At 38.6% G+C, this 14,491-nt stretch overlaps 1 protein-coding gene across 1 annotated transcript in view; it reads left to right on the top strand.

Moving 5' to 3' along the window:
• The window catches only part of LOC148832964 (coagulation factor XIII A chain-like), a 59,227-nt gene that overhangs the window by 27,278 nt on the left and 17,458 nt on the right, over positions 1-14,491 (top strand). Inside the window, exons 6-11 of the mRNA XM_088919262.1 lie at positions 1,207-1,314; positions 2,531-2,705; positions 9,378-9,516; positions 10,968-11,071; positions 13,033-13,121; positions 13,931-14,084. Coding sequence (XP_088775388.1) covers positions 1,207-1,314; positions 2,531-2,705; positions 9,378-9,516; positions 10,968-11,071; positions 13,033-13,121; positions 13,931-14,084 — 769 coding nt within the window. The remainder of the gene's footprint in view (positions 1-1,206; positions 1,315-2,530; positions 2,706-9,377; positions 9,517-10,967; positions 11,072-13,032; positions 13,122-13,930; positions 14,085-14,491) is intronic.

Genomic DNA, 14,491 nt, shown 5'->3' with positions numbered 1-14,491 from the left:
GATAATACAGTTTTTGTGGTCCAACCATGCCACTCCTCTAAAAAAAAGGAGTTCAGTGTCACGAACAGTTCTTTCCGGGCCCTATGCGGATGACACGATCCGGAATGTGAGGATACAATTGGGAAAATAGTCATGCAGGAGAAGGGTCAGGAGACAGGGGGCGTGTCCGAGGAATGCAGGTGTCCGGGGGGAGTGAATCCAGGGCGAACAATCCAAGGGTAAATCCAGAGGGGGAATCCAAGACGGGAGGTTTAGTCCAAGACCAGGGGATCCAGCCGAAGTTAAAACCAGAACCGGGTCGGGACCGGTGGGGCAGGGAATCAGGAACAGGAAACTAAAACCATAACGGAGCCAGACGCGGCAGGACCCCGGGCTCTCACGATGCGGAAATCAATGAGAAGCCTCGGGCAAACGCCTGTGTCTGGCTTTAAAGGTGGAACTAAAGAGGGGCTGGAATAAGGAACAGGTGTGGGGAATGGGACAGAACGAGGAAGGGCTGGAGCGCCCTTAAGAGGAGGAGTAACGATCGTGACAGTCAGGGAACTGTACATAGCACTGCAGCCACATAAGCAGAGGGAACCCGAATTCATGTACAGTATTTCTTTCTGTCTGTCTGAGTATGGTCTGTATGCTCTCTCCTTGTCTGTTTGGGTTTCTTGCAACATTTCAGAAACATGCCTATTAGGGGAGCTTGTAATCCCAATTGGACAGCATGAGGAGCCTTAAAAAATTAAAAGGAGTCCATTTCATGTAATCCGGAGTATTATGACTTCATTTGACAGCAAAATAAGTGTGTGTTTTTTCAATCTGTGAGTGCAGGTACAATAAATGGCCTTATTGCTGTCTACTCAGTTCTGAATTTACAGTTGCCTCTCACAAAAAAAAATTGTAACAACATCAAAGTAGCTTTGACCTCAGGCATGGACTTCTACACAGATCTGTAGTGGTAGTCACAAATTCAGAATGCATGGTTCAATCAAGGCAGTTGTTCAGACTCAATAAGGTACCTTTCCCAACTAAATTTCTGGGGTCAAACTTCAATGTTAACCTTCTCCTGATGTAAGCAGAGGCTATGCAAAGCCTGGTTGACAGACAGAGACAGAGATACCCTCTAATTTAAATATTACGTATAAATATAAATTGTTTGCTAATACAGTGACAGTACAGTATAGTATTGAATGCACCATCCTCTCCTTCCATTCGCAGTTTGAATATGGAGTTCTGGATGCCTGTCTTTTCATAATGGACAAAGCTCAGATGCCTCTCACTGGAAGGGGGAACCCTGTCAAAATCAGCCGGGTAGCCTCTGCAATGGTAAGTAGGCCATTCAAATATACTTTCTACATTCATCCATTTTTTAACCACTTGTTCCAATTCAGGGTCATGGGGGATCTTTTAGGGGGGATTCTGACTAAGGGGCACTTGATCAGAATCCCACAGATGGTAGCTTCACACCATTGGCTCCTCAGCCAAGCACCCGGCACAAGGCAGGTTACACCATGGACAGGACAACAGTGCATTGCAGGGCAGACACACGCCCACAAAGGCCAATTTTCCCAGAAGTCAATTAACCTAACAGTATGTTTTTGGACGGTGGGAGGAAACCGGAGAAGCTGAAGGCAACCTAAATGACCATAGGGAGAACATACAAACCTCATGCAGAGAGCACCCCAGATCTGGAATCGAACCCAAGGCCCCCACGCTGTGAGGCAGAAATGTTAACCTGTAGCTCCATGCCTCCCTATGCCTTCTACACTACAAATTAAATGTGTCAGCTATCTAGTTTGCCTTTCTTTATAGAACCAACAAACCATACTTTATTTGCTGTACCCTGAGCAGTGTACAGTAAATGGATAAAGTAAGCATGAAGGATGTAACAAAGTACACATCATTACAGTTGAAACTGAGCAAGTAATGATTTGCATAGCTGCCCAGCTGTTGTGAGTGTAGTGAGTGAGGTCTTGGACTTGTAACTGGAGGTTTTTTGGGTCCACAAGCTAGGTGGGGTTCTTCTGTTGCACGAGCAGCTTCTGACGTAAAGTGCATCACTGAGATTGTATCAGTAAAATGCCCTGCTGTATAAATTTGGGATGAAAGCTTCAACCACACTGCTAAATAAAGTTTAGAATAATTCAAATAATGTAATTCTGGAACAACTACATAGGAGAATCAAAGCACTGAGGTGTCTGAAGAGAGAAAAGTCCCAGCGCTCAACAGTGTACTAAACAACACTGTCAAAGAGGACCAAAACCATCAATAAAACTTTTGGAGGCACTGGTGTGAACCTTTTACAGAGAATCAGAAAAGAGAGTTTTATTACTTATTTTGTCAAAAAATTCCATCACCTGACAGAGGACAACATTTCATCTATGGAGCCTTCTTCGGGTGTCCACCTTCTTCGGGTAGAAGAAGGCTCCACAGTCAAAATGTTGTGTTTCTTTTCTTCTCTTTTCGGGATGGAATAAGCCTTTACTTGTTCCTAAAAATGGGAAATTGTGGTTTAATGCTTGTGTGTTATGTACTGTCGCAGGTGAATGCAAAAGATGATGATGGAGTTATTGTGGGTAACTGGAGTGGAGACTATCTCTATGGCGTTGCCCCCACAGCCTGGACTGGCAGTGTGGAAATTCTGCTAAACTATGCCAGTGGTGGTATGCCAGTGTGCTATGGACAGTGTTGGGTCTTCGCTGCAGTCTTCAATACCTGTAAGAGCCATTTTATCACAAATGTTCTCATTGATTTATTTTGTACATTACAAGGGATGATAGATTCTGCTTGTGTTATAATCCTCATATATTCTCCATACTTTTGTATATAAAAATAGAGGAAACTACGTTATAAAGAAGTTACATGGTGAGTTATTGGTCCTTTGAATTATTTTTAATAACTTTAGAAGTTAGCATATTGAAATATTAGTGAATTGCATTACTATTGGTGCATTATTATTTGTGCATACTTAAAATGGTTAAATTAAAGTTAAAAAGTTCGAGTTTCATCACATTTTTGTTGGAATTAACAATGGTCAGTTTGTTTGGTTCTCCGTAGTTAATTATGTTCATAACCACAAAGGTTTTTTTTTTAATAGAATAGATTACAGTTGAACTTCTGACTGATTCAGAGAAGTTCTGACTGATTAAATTTGACTCACAAAGTTTGTTAGTAAGACATGTCGATCCACCATTTTGATAAATGGGAATCTGAATAGTCTGAATGCCTGAAGTTCTCTTGACAAAATAGCTACTGAATATTTCATGGCTTTTTGAAGGCAACATCCGCTTCCTTAAACAGTGTAGTATCACTGGGATGTAACAGCACTTACCACACTGTAAATAAACACTTAAACAGGAGTTTCAAGTACATGGAAGGGTCATGGCTTTGGCTGACCCTAAGCTCCTTGGTTGCAGAATGGCATGAGGAGGGAAAAATGGAGACTCTTGCTTCAAACACATTTTCCAAGAAAGCTGTGGGGAAAGAGTTGGGGAATTTATGGATGCCAAGCGTAGGACAGTAGATGCATGTTATGTTCTAAAAATGTGGTGCATAAGATACACCTCTAGGCTGTTCTGTATCATTAGGAAAACCAAACCAAAATTGGAAATGTTCAAGCAGGTAGCTGCATCAGAGAAAACAAACACAACGTTTCAGCTGTGGAGCCTTCTTCAGGTGTCCAGCTTCTTCAGGTAGAAGAAGGTTCCACAGCCAAAACATTGTGTTTTTTTTCTTCTCTTATTGGGATGGAATAAACCTTTACTTGTTCCTAAAATCCGGAAATTGTCGTTTCATAACCATTTAAACCATGAGGTTTAATGACCCTTCAAGGGGAAATGTAGTGATCCAATTTGTGCACTCCCGAAATAGATTATAGGAGGGCACTGAGGTTGATACCCTTATTCTGTTACGATCCCTGCCTCCCGGCAACGGAAGAGGCAGAAGAAGGCATAGCCTTACTCCATCAGTTTACCTATCAGTTTTCTTATTCACCACCACACCCCCGTCTCATCCTGTACTTAAACACCTGTCTTTTCCTACCTCCTCGCTCATATTGGTTTTCCTTTCGAGCGTCCTAGTTGCGCTACTCCTTCTTCTGCCTTGTATCCTTCTTGGTTTTCGGATTACGGTTTTTCCCCCTTTGACGGCGGTTTTTCGGATCACGGCTTGGCTTCGGTACTCACGCTCTGTTTTGGATCTCTGGCTTCCCCTGGACTCTCAGATTGCTCTGTTGTCTACGGTTTCGGATCACGCTTTGGCTTCGGTAACTCGTTCCCTATTTGGATCTCTGGCTTCCCCTGGACTCTCGGCTCGTTTCTTCGACTACGGCTTTCTTTGGATCACGGCTAGGCTTTATCAGCTCCTGCAAGTGGGTTCATTCACTGGTTTCGGTTTCTCTTACCGAATCCGTAACATATTCTTATGAACAATAGCATGAGATCTTTAATGAACAACTATCAGAACCTCAGTTTAACATCTCATTAGAAGGATGGCACCCCCTGAAGCAGTGTCTATTCTCCCCATATTGGGGCATTAGTTTGGAAATTCTGGTCCAGACGGCAGTCACCTACTGGTCCACCCAGCAGTAGCCCTGTTTTCTTTTGAGGTGACCTATCCCAGGACTGATCAGGTCCAGTTTTACTTAATATTTGAGATGTAACAAAAGAAGATGTGAAGAATACAAATAAAAAAAAAACTTTTTGGTGACTGAAATTGGAAATCATGTAATGATATACAGTATGGTAATTGTTAGAGCACTTGAACGCTAAGATAAAATGCTTAGACTTTGTAAGACGCTCCCTACTGTACATATGTTTTCAATGTGACAGTCAACACTTATTTGTGATAAGTCAATATGTTTCTGAAACTTTCTTATAATGGCAAAACCTTGCGTGGAAATAATTAGAATACATAAAACGTAACATAAGTCAAGGTAATGAATTTTTAAGATATAAAATATTGTGAGGAGGGCTTATCACAGCCTTAGTGGACAGGCAGATTGACCACAGTCTTAAATTTACCTCACAAACTGATACAGGCCATACAGTACAGTGTGTTTGAGTCTTCCTTTCTTTCCTTTAATGTCTTTGTATTGGAGCATACATGCAAATACGCATTTAATTGCACTTGTGCATATGACAATAAACTGAACTGAAGTGAAGGCCGAGTGTGAGTGAACCGCCACACCATTGATAGTAGCTGGTTTAATTTGAAACACAGAGAGTCATTCACTTATTTGCAGGTAAAAATTAATTCTTAGACTTTTACATTTTTAGAACCAGTTAACACAGTGAAACAAAGCAACAATTAAACAGCCTTGAATAGGCCTCGAATTTGATAAGGATCTGAATAGCAGTAGAGTTCTTTACATACTTAAATCTAATCTGTCCATTTAAGAAATATCAACATAATGTCCATGTCATTACATGCCCATTACGGTAGTCAGCTCTGGAGTCAGTAAGTATGGTTTAGTATTCTAGGTAAAGAGCGAGAACGTTTTTTTGGGTTGGATTATGTAGGCAAACAAAGAACACCGTGATTACCTCATTAAAATGCTCCTTTGAGACATTTATATATTTTATAGGATAATAACATGATGGCAGATCATTTCATCACTATCACTATTAAATATGTTCTATTTTGTAATGTACTGTCTACAGTGTGTTGTGTTTTCTATTGTACTGTGTCATCTGCTGTACTGTGCATGTCCGGAGAGGAGCCAGAATAAATCTTCCAGTGTACCTGTACATGTACATATGGCAATAAACTCCTCTACCCAGAACTGAAAGTCATTTTAGTACCAGCACTTGCCTAAAAAGAAATCTGAATTTAATCAGATTCGTGATCATCAGAAAAGTTATTGCCAGTATCCTGTGCCTGACCTAGTCCAAACATATGGGAAATAATTAAAATAATACTTGATTATGATATTTGAAAAAGTTACAGAATAATACAAAGTGAGTCATGTTACTAAGATAACTCAAAATAACACAGATCAGTGCAGGAAATATCAGATTAGATGAGCAGTTTTCCTCGGATCAAGTAGTACAAGTATAGCAGCTGGGCCACAATCTGCAGGTATTAATCAATCATTGGCATCTTTGATTAACAAGTCTCCTTGCCATGTTTAGGGCTGAGTGATGATTAATGAGGTTCTGATGTCATCATTGGAGAAATTGCGTGGCAACTGAGACCACCATTTGTTATAGAACTTTAGCCAGAAAAAATAGGTCTTTAACTGGTTATAGTATCCTAAAGGAGATTTTTGTTAGGGATTAACAGATTAACAAATGAATCTCAGAAAAGTTTTGTGAAAGAATTAAGGACAGGTGGTAGGACTCCTTTTTAACACCCTTTTGTCCCCATTACATGCACTTCTGCAAATTTATGAAGGCTTTAACACAAAGGTTACACCCAAGCCCAACAACATTTGTACAGTCATTGTATTTCTAGTGGGTACATCAATAGCTAACCTCATTATCACAAATACAGATTTTTCTAAGGCAAAAGTAACAGTTTTGGCTTTGTGGTCCCAGCACTTTTCCTAATACTTTGTTGGCATGTGGTTAGTTGTAGCTTATGATCCCAAGATTTTGTCAAAAGCTTTTTGAAGGATCTCAGTGAATCAGCTTCCACATTGTATTCAGGGAGCTTATTCCAAATGCTTAATTCAATTGTCTTTGTAAAAAAGGGAGGCACTGACATTAGTATAATTTACTTCCCCAATATGATTGATTTCCCTAATATTCCCTTAATAGGATTTATAGATGTTTTTGTAGAGGTAGAGTAATGAAATAGGTTTTGCTCAGTTTTCAAAGAGTCTTCATTTCAATTTCACCCTTGCTTCCTATCACCATATTGTGCAGTATTTTAGGTCAGATGGCACGTATCCCGTTCACTTACACAAGGGAGTGAATCAAATCTGCAGATGTCATTGTATTTGATACCAGAGTTTCCTACTCATGCACAGACTATTTTTGGCTTGTATTGCCTTAATTCCTGGTTTTAGGATAAAAATAGAAAGAGACTGGACACATAATTGTACACGTACAATCATTTCAGATATTTATAGTATGACTGCTCATTTTGGACAGGATGCAAGCTGTTCAGCACAACTAGAATCAAATGGAATTGAAAGTTCATTTTGTACTGAACATAGTACAAAATAACAATAAACAGAAGCGCACTTCCTACTTTGTATGTGGTCTGTGTCATGAAGAATTTGAACATTGAACTGCCCTGTGTTTACCTTGAGCAAGGTGCTATCCATTTTCCCATATTAATCCAAGGGTCAAAATCTTGTTTCATCTTGTATTCCTCCAGGTGTGTACGACAGTGTGACAGTTCAGTCTCATAGCTTTCAATAATATGTTGTCTTTTTCTTGAAATATGATTTTTACCTTCTAAATAACCAATGCGGAAATCCGTTTCTGCCATTTTGTTTAGGAGAGTCAAACTCACAACCTGACTTGTACAGCATAATTGCTATTCATGAACGTACTGTATATTGTTAATTGAGAAATTAACAGTCTTACAATTCTGCAAAGTGTCCCTTTCTAAATATGTACTGTTTATGCTGCAACAAAACAAATTACAGAACAAAGCACATAATGGGGGATGACACTGTAGCACGGTATTTAGGATTGCTGCCTGACAGCACTGCAGCCCTGGGTTCAGTTCCTGGGATTGTCTGCATGGAGTTTGCATGTTCTCCCCTTATTCGTAAGGGTTTTTCTCCCGCAGTCCATAGACATACTGGTACGGTTAATTGACTTCTGGGAAAATTGGCCCTAGGTATGAGTGTATCTGTGTCTGTCTGCCCTGGGATGAACTGGCCTCCTGTCCAGGGTGTATCCTGCCTTGTGCCTGTTGCTTGTTGGGATAGACTCCAGCTCCTCCTTGACTCTGTATTAGATAAAGCGGTTAAAAAAAGAATGGATGAAGAAGATGAGAGAAAATTTTGGTACTATTGCATTACTGTTATTTCTGTTATTCAGCTGTAAAGCTACATTTTGGATAGTGTAGAGCGATGGCACAGAGCCTAGCAATAAGCTGCAACTAAAGTATTAGTCATTTACCTTCTGTGCACACATCTGAAATGGACCCTAGAGTGGAAATGGGAGAAAAAACTATACTTTGCTCAACTGAAAACTCCACTAGTATAAGCGGAATTTGGAGAAGGACAGAAAGTGAAGTGAAGAGTCTTTCTTGACATTGTGCCTGTGAGTGGCTCCTTTTTTTTGCCAGCTTGCAAGTTCCAGTCCCTTTATATGACTTGCTGTTGCTTAATGTAATGTATGGTTATTACATTAATATAAGCAATTACATTAGAAAACAAAAAAACCCCATGGGTAGAAGTCATTAAGAAAACAATTATATGGATATTAGATCCTGGAGAAAGGCAAGGGGATATTTGAAAACAAATGCTTTTCATATAGATAAACAAGAACTTTTCATAAAAATAGGGAATTAATGGTATATTCTTATAACTGCTAGATGTAGCTGTATTCACTAAATTTTCATTACTGATAAATGTATTTTACTTTATGTCTTGTCACATATTACAGGTTATATACTGTATATTTTTTACTTTAATTGGAGTTCTTCCTGACCTTTTCTCTGTTCAATCTGTTATGTAAATCACCGGAAAGCCTATCATCCAGGTGCAAAGTCTTTGTATCATGTGGTCTGTCCTACTCCTAACGGATTTAAGGAAGTTTAGAGTTTTGGGTGCATGAGACCAAAGAGACAAGAAAATAGACTGAAATGATGGAGGTTGCTGATGGAATTGGTACGGTGACCCAGAGCTGATGTAAAAAGCGCAGTTGAGGCAAAAAAAAGAAAGTCGTACCTATTTCATAAAAAAGACTTTATGTTGTACATAAGTCAAATCATAGTGTAGCTTCTCACTGTAAACCCTTCTGCAGACAACTGAGGAAACCAAAAAAGGCAAATAGCAGCCAAAAGTTGCTTCTAGTATGAGACTCAGTCCAACAAAGGCTTAGACTATAAATTTGCCCTAACTTAACAAGGCTTGAACTTATAAAAAAGGTCATTGACTAAACACTGCCCTCTAGCATTTACTTTGTTCAGGCAAGCCCAAATTTCGTACAATTTAACTAAACACCATACTATCAAGAAAAAGAAAAAAATATATACTTCTGAAGTTTCTGTATATAACAGAACCATGCTGAGTTTAAAGTTTGACATCATGAAAGATGTGTAATAAGAAACGTATATGCAAAGAAACTGTCTCCCTGAGCCTTCTTTAATTCTGAGATTAAAAGTATAAGCATCTTGGATTGTAAATTCTACAATCTTGGATTGTAAATTGGATTTTCCCACAGTGATGCTTTACTATGAAATGCTGCCCTTTTGATCGTTCCTAGTCCTGCGCTGCCTTGGGATACCTGCACGGGTTGTAACCAACTTCTTCTCAGCTCACGACAACGACGGGAATTTAAAAACGGACGCCATTGTGGATGAAGATGGGAAACTAGACAGAAATCTAACTAAAGATTCTGTTTGGTAAGTTTTGTTTTTTTACTTCCTCTGACACACACACACACAAAAAAGAATTTTCAATGGTAAAAACATGGAGTTTATCATCACCTCCCAGAGTTTGTGAATGATCATACCAACAGACTAGCCTTCTCAATACTATTTCAGAATGTAACAAAATAGCAGTAGTTGTCTTTTTGTAATTTTACAGTCATAAAATATTTTCATTGCATACTCATCTCCTCCAGAGTCGCCATTTTTATTTTCATTTTCTCTGCTGGTGCTGACCTCGGCACCCACACCGTGAATGATAAAGGACGGCTGCTCAGCATAAATCCACATATTTCTGGAAAGTAAAAGGGCTGCTGATCTAATGCAGCTGGGCCACAGTGCTAGAAAAAATATTCAGTGAATGTAAGAGTAGTGTTGCATAACAATGATAATAAATATGAATCATAGTATAATTCCTTATTGTCAGCAAACATTTTATTCCAATTATTTTCAGTGCAATGCAATTTTCAATTTCACTTAATGCAGTTTACTATTATATTTGGCACCTTACCACCTCGTATCCTGATCTCTTGAGCTCTCAGAAGTTAAGCAAGGCTGGGCCTAGTCTTTACAGAGATGGGAGACAACTAGAAACAGCTTGTTATTATGAATTGTGTCACTGGAACTGTTATCTGAAAATCTTCCCTCTACACCAGCATTGTATAACTAATTTCCTTGTATAGTGACTGGAGTTGCTGTGGTGTAGGGATGCCATCCTGTGGTTAAGACTAACAGCCAATGTCCTGACTGTCCTAGTACTTGGTCTGGATTTTTGTACAATGGCACTGGAAGTAAAAAATTAAACAAGATCATGAAAAAGACTATTGTATTGAATGTACTACTTGGTGTTAGAAAGTGTGGTACTACTTTTTCAAAGCCTTTGGAATGCCATCCTTCCTCCCACCCATCCACTTAAAGAGCCAAGTTCTCTTGAACCAAGAATCAAGGTTTTGCGTCAACCAATCACCCTGGTGGGTGCCTGCAAGTGTAGTGCAGATGTGCAGAGCTGTTGAGCATACAAGAGAGATCAATGGGGAGGTTCAAGTGTGACGTTCTGGTCAGGTATGTCAGTATATGACAACATCCCAGCGGGACAGCACACTTCCTCATGCTGCTTATGTAACAGTGGCTCTTGAGCCCCATGTAACATCTGTGGGATAAGATGGGACAACGTGTGGGATCTAAGGCAGACACCAGTGAACACAGACTCTACAAGAAGACAGGGATGGAATCCCACCAGACAGCATCTGCAAGCCTTGTGCAAAGCACAAATGGCAAATTTACAGCTTGCATGGCTTCTAACAGTGGCCACACATGTTGAAATGTCCACTTGTGTAGTAAACTTAATGCAGTTTGGAAGAAATGATGTGATTCTGTACTGAGGAGAACAGTACAGAGCATCAGGTGTTTTACAAACTTCCCTACAGGAACTATCACTGTTGGAATGAGTGCTGGATGACCAGATCAGACCTTCCAGAAGGTTTTGGAGGCTGGCAGGCTGTGGATGCAACGCCCCAGGAAACAAGTGATGGTGTGACTGATCTCCTTTTTCTTCTCGTATGTTTGGGGAAATATTTGAGTAAAGTGGAAATAACTGTAGCTGAAGGAAGAAGCCTGTTCGTAGACAGTTTTTCAGTGCAACATTTAGTTAAATCAGCATAAGGGAACACACAGGTCTCAGTACTTAGAAATGCTATAAAGAATGACATGTATCGCAAGCACAGAGAAAGGAATCTCCTAGAATGCTACATGTACAGTACATCACCATTTTGAAGGCTGACCTCTTCCTCAGTTCAGCATTTATATGTGGTACATTAAAACCAAGGTAATTCGTTTTGACATAATGGAAGCTACAATTTCTTAACTAAACATTTCCCAAAACATAATACAAGCAAGTAAAAAAAAAACAGAGAATGAATCTCAATAAATCAGGAGTCAAGATGCAGTTTATAGGAAAGATAAATCCTAACTAAACCTTGTTCAAACTTGATCCAGACTTAATTGAAAGTGATGTTCATTGCTGTTGGCAAATACAAAAAAGACATGTTTGATTTGCAAAACAAACTGATGCTGAACTGTAGAAAAAGCATCAATCTTCATCAAAATGCATCATAATTATCATTTAAAAATATCATTGTGGTTTACATGTAACAGATTATAGTTAGCTGTGTAATTATGTGTAATATAATGTATACAGTGTCTAAAATATTCCTTTGAATAAGAAGTATTACCTCTAAATCACAGCATGTCTGTCATGTATACATTATCAAATATTATTTAGGGCATGTTTTCTCAAAGTATAGCTTATATCAATCTTTTCAAGAGAACTTGTTTTGGACTGTTTTGTGACTTGTTCTCCATAATGTATAAAATAAAAAAATGCAGGATTCAAACTAAACATTCCGTGAAATCCTTAATTTCATTTTAGCTAGCTGTTGGGGTTAAACTGGAGCAGGGGCACTGTATTTTCAGCTTGAGGATCCTAATTATAAAGTTTTGATCCTGTGAACAGAATTTTAAAAAATGTTTGCTGCAGAGCAGATCACTCTCCCAATAACTTGAATGTACTGTAAGTGTAGTAAATTTAACTAACCAAAAAGAATTCAAGATGAATTACTCCTCTGAATCAGAGCTATTAAATTAGCTAGCTGTGACTGTCTGCTTACTGTTGGTCAAGTTTTGCCAGGGTTTGAACTAAAACAGCACTACCTATGACTGTCTGCTTACTGTTAGCCATGTGTTGCCAGAGCTTAAAGTCAAGCAGCAAGTCTTCAACTTAACATGAAACATTTGTCCCTATGTCTTACTGGGCACCTGCTGTATGCGGCTGCATTGTTTCAAAGGCTTATGAATATAACATCTTTCCTGCATCGAAGTTTGAGGTGGTGAGCTGAAAAGATTCAAAATTCCTAAACAGGGGCATAACAAGAAAAATAACCGTCTAAATCAATGAAAAAAAGATCTAGTGAAAGATGTCGCTTGTGAATAAAACAGAAAACTCAAGAAAGTGTGCTTTTGGCAGGAGTTCCTCTTTACAGCAAATTGTATAGAAAACCCTTCACTCCTTCAATCCACAAGAGGATCACATCTGAGGAGCTGTTGTAATTTGGTCAAATATTGATTATCAAAACAATGTTTCATTTTTTCTGAAGAGGACACTTGGAAGAAATTACTATTTCACATTTTGTTTTTCCCCCTGAGCCTTGTTTATGTGTCAGACTTTCATGTTATGACTGGAATTCATTTAGTCATTGATTTCACTGGAAATGTAACTTGAGCTCAAACTGCAGACTCCTGCGCACAGGAATGAAATCCAATCTCTTTCTAAATGGCAGATTTCTTCCCCAGGTGGTTCATTCATTGACTAGTAAAACAGAATTCTCGTCCTAGTCCATCAAATAATCACACTGGATTAAGCCAACACAAGGTTTGTTAACCTCTTGAAAAGCTAAAATCAAAATTGGCTCACTAAACACTTATTTTCTCATGCAGGGATGTACAGATGTGGTCCAGCTTCTGTCCATGCTATCAAACAAGGAAGAGTATACCTTCCTTTTGATACACCATTTGTTTTTGCTGAGGTATGTTTTTTTGTATGAACAGTGATGTTTTATTGTTAATACTGCATTCATTGAGCTCTTTGCAAATGAGGCTGATTCTTAGGAGTCTGTATCCAGAGTGCTTACCAATATGTTATTTTGGTTAGTATCTATCAATTGGGAAGTTATCATCAATTTTAACGTTTGTGATTGATAACTGGTTGGTGAGTTGAAGGGTTGAAGATCACAGTTTAATTACAAATATAATAAAACCAGAAAATTAGACTACAACCTCTAATTCGATCATCTAAAAATGTGAATTTAATATTCTTTTATTGTGTTTAAATATGGGCAGCATAGTAGCTAGTGCTGTTTTCTCATACTGTAGCTCTTCGTCCTGGGCTTGATGTCGGACTAAGGTCTCATTGGTTTTATATTTGCATCTGGTTTCCTATCAAAGACCATGCTCGCTACATGAATTGGTGTCTCTGAATTACCCCTGTTTTATGTGCCCTGAGATATGCTGGTGTAGTCTTACCTTGACACTTTGTTAGATAACAGAAACTCAGATATTTGGAAAATTAATTGCTTTATTTGGTATCATGTGAATAAATCACTTGGGAAAAAAACCCTATTTGAAATCAATGTCTTTCCCCAGATCAGGTGTTAACCTACAGTATTTTCCTGAGATAGTTTACTTTAGTCTGCAGAATGGAGACTAAAATGTGTTCAGGCAGCATACAGTACATGCAAAAGCCATAATCCAGCCCAGAGAAGTTACTCAGATTAATCATACTTAATCCTGATTTTTACATTCTTTTCTGCACAGTGACTCTTTCAATCTTTTCCAGGTTAACAGTGATGTTGTTTATTGGAAAAGGAAGAAGGATGGGACTCAGGAAGTTGTAAAAGTGGACCCACATCACATGGGAAAGATGATATTGACCAAGGAAGTTGGCCGAGATGAGAGCAAAGACATTACTGATCTGTACAAATTCCCTGAAGGCCAGTAGGAAATAGATTAATCTATTAAGCAACGGGGTGTGAGACGTGTTCTGGAAAACAAACACTTTAATATATATCTGATTCCTGACAGAAAAAAAACATTTCACTTGCACTGGGGAATTAGTCAAACCTTCTAAATTTTTAATGCCTTTTTGCTATTTATGAGAGCAGTTTGCATTTTTATCATCACTGAATTCAATAAGACAGTTTATAGAATTTTCTTAAACAACTGAATAGTGCCTATCCACAAACATCAAGTGTACCAAGGTGCCTAGTTACAAAAAGCACATTTCAAAAAGTGAATATATTTAAACACATAGACAGCCTGTAGATTTCTATGTTTGATCTCTTAGCAATAATGTAGTTTTTGTGTATAGCTCTATTTTATTGTTTTTTTTACTATTTTA

The sequence above is a fragment of the Atractosteus spatula genome, chromosome 6 (genome assembly GCF_055471065.1).
Source record: "Atractosteus spatula isolate fAtrSpa1 chromosome 6, fAtrSpa1.hap1, whole genome shotgun sequence".
Classification (NCBI taxonomy): Eukaryota; Metazoa; Chordata; class Actinopteri; order Semionotiformes; family Lepisosteidae; genus Atractosteus; species Atractosteus spatula.
The sequence above is the reverse complement of the archived record's forward strand: the minus strand, read 5'-3'. Positions and strand labels throughout refer to the sequence as shown.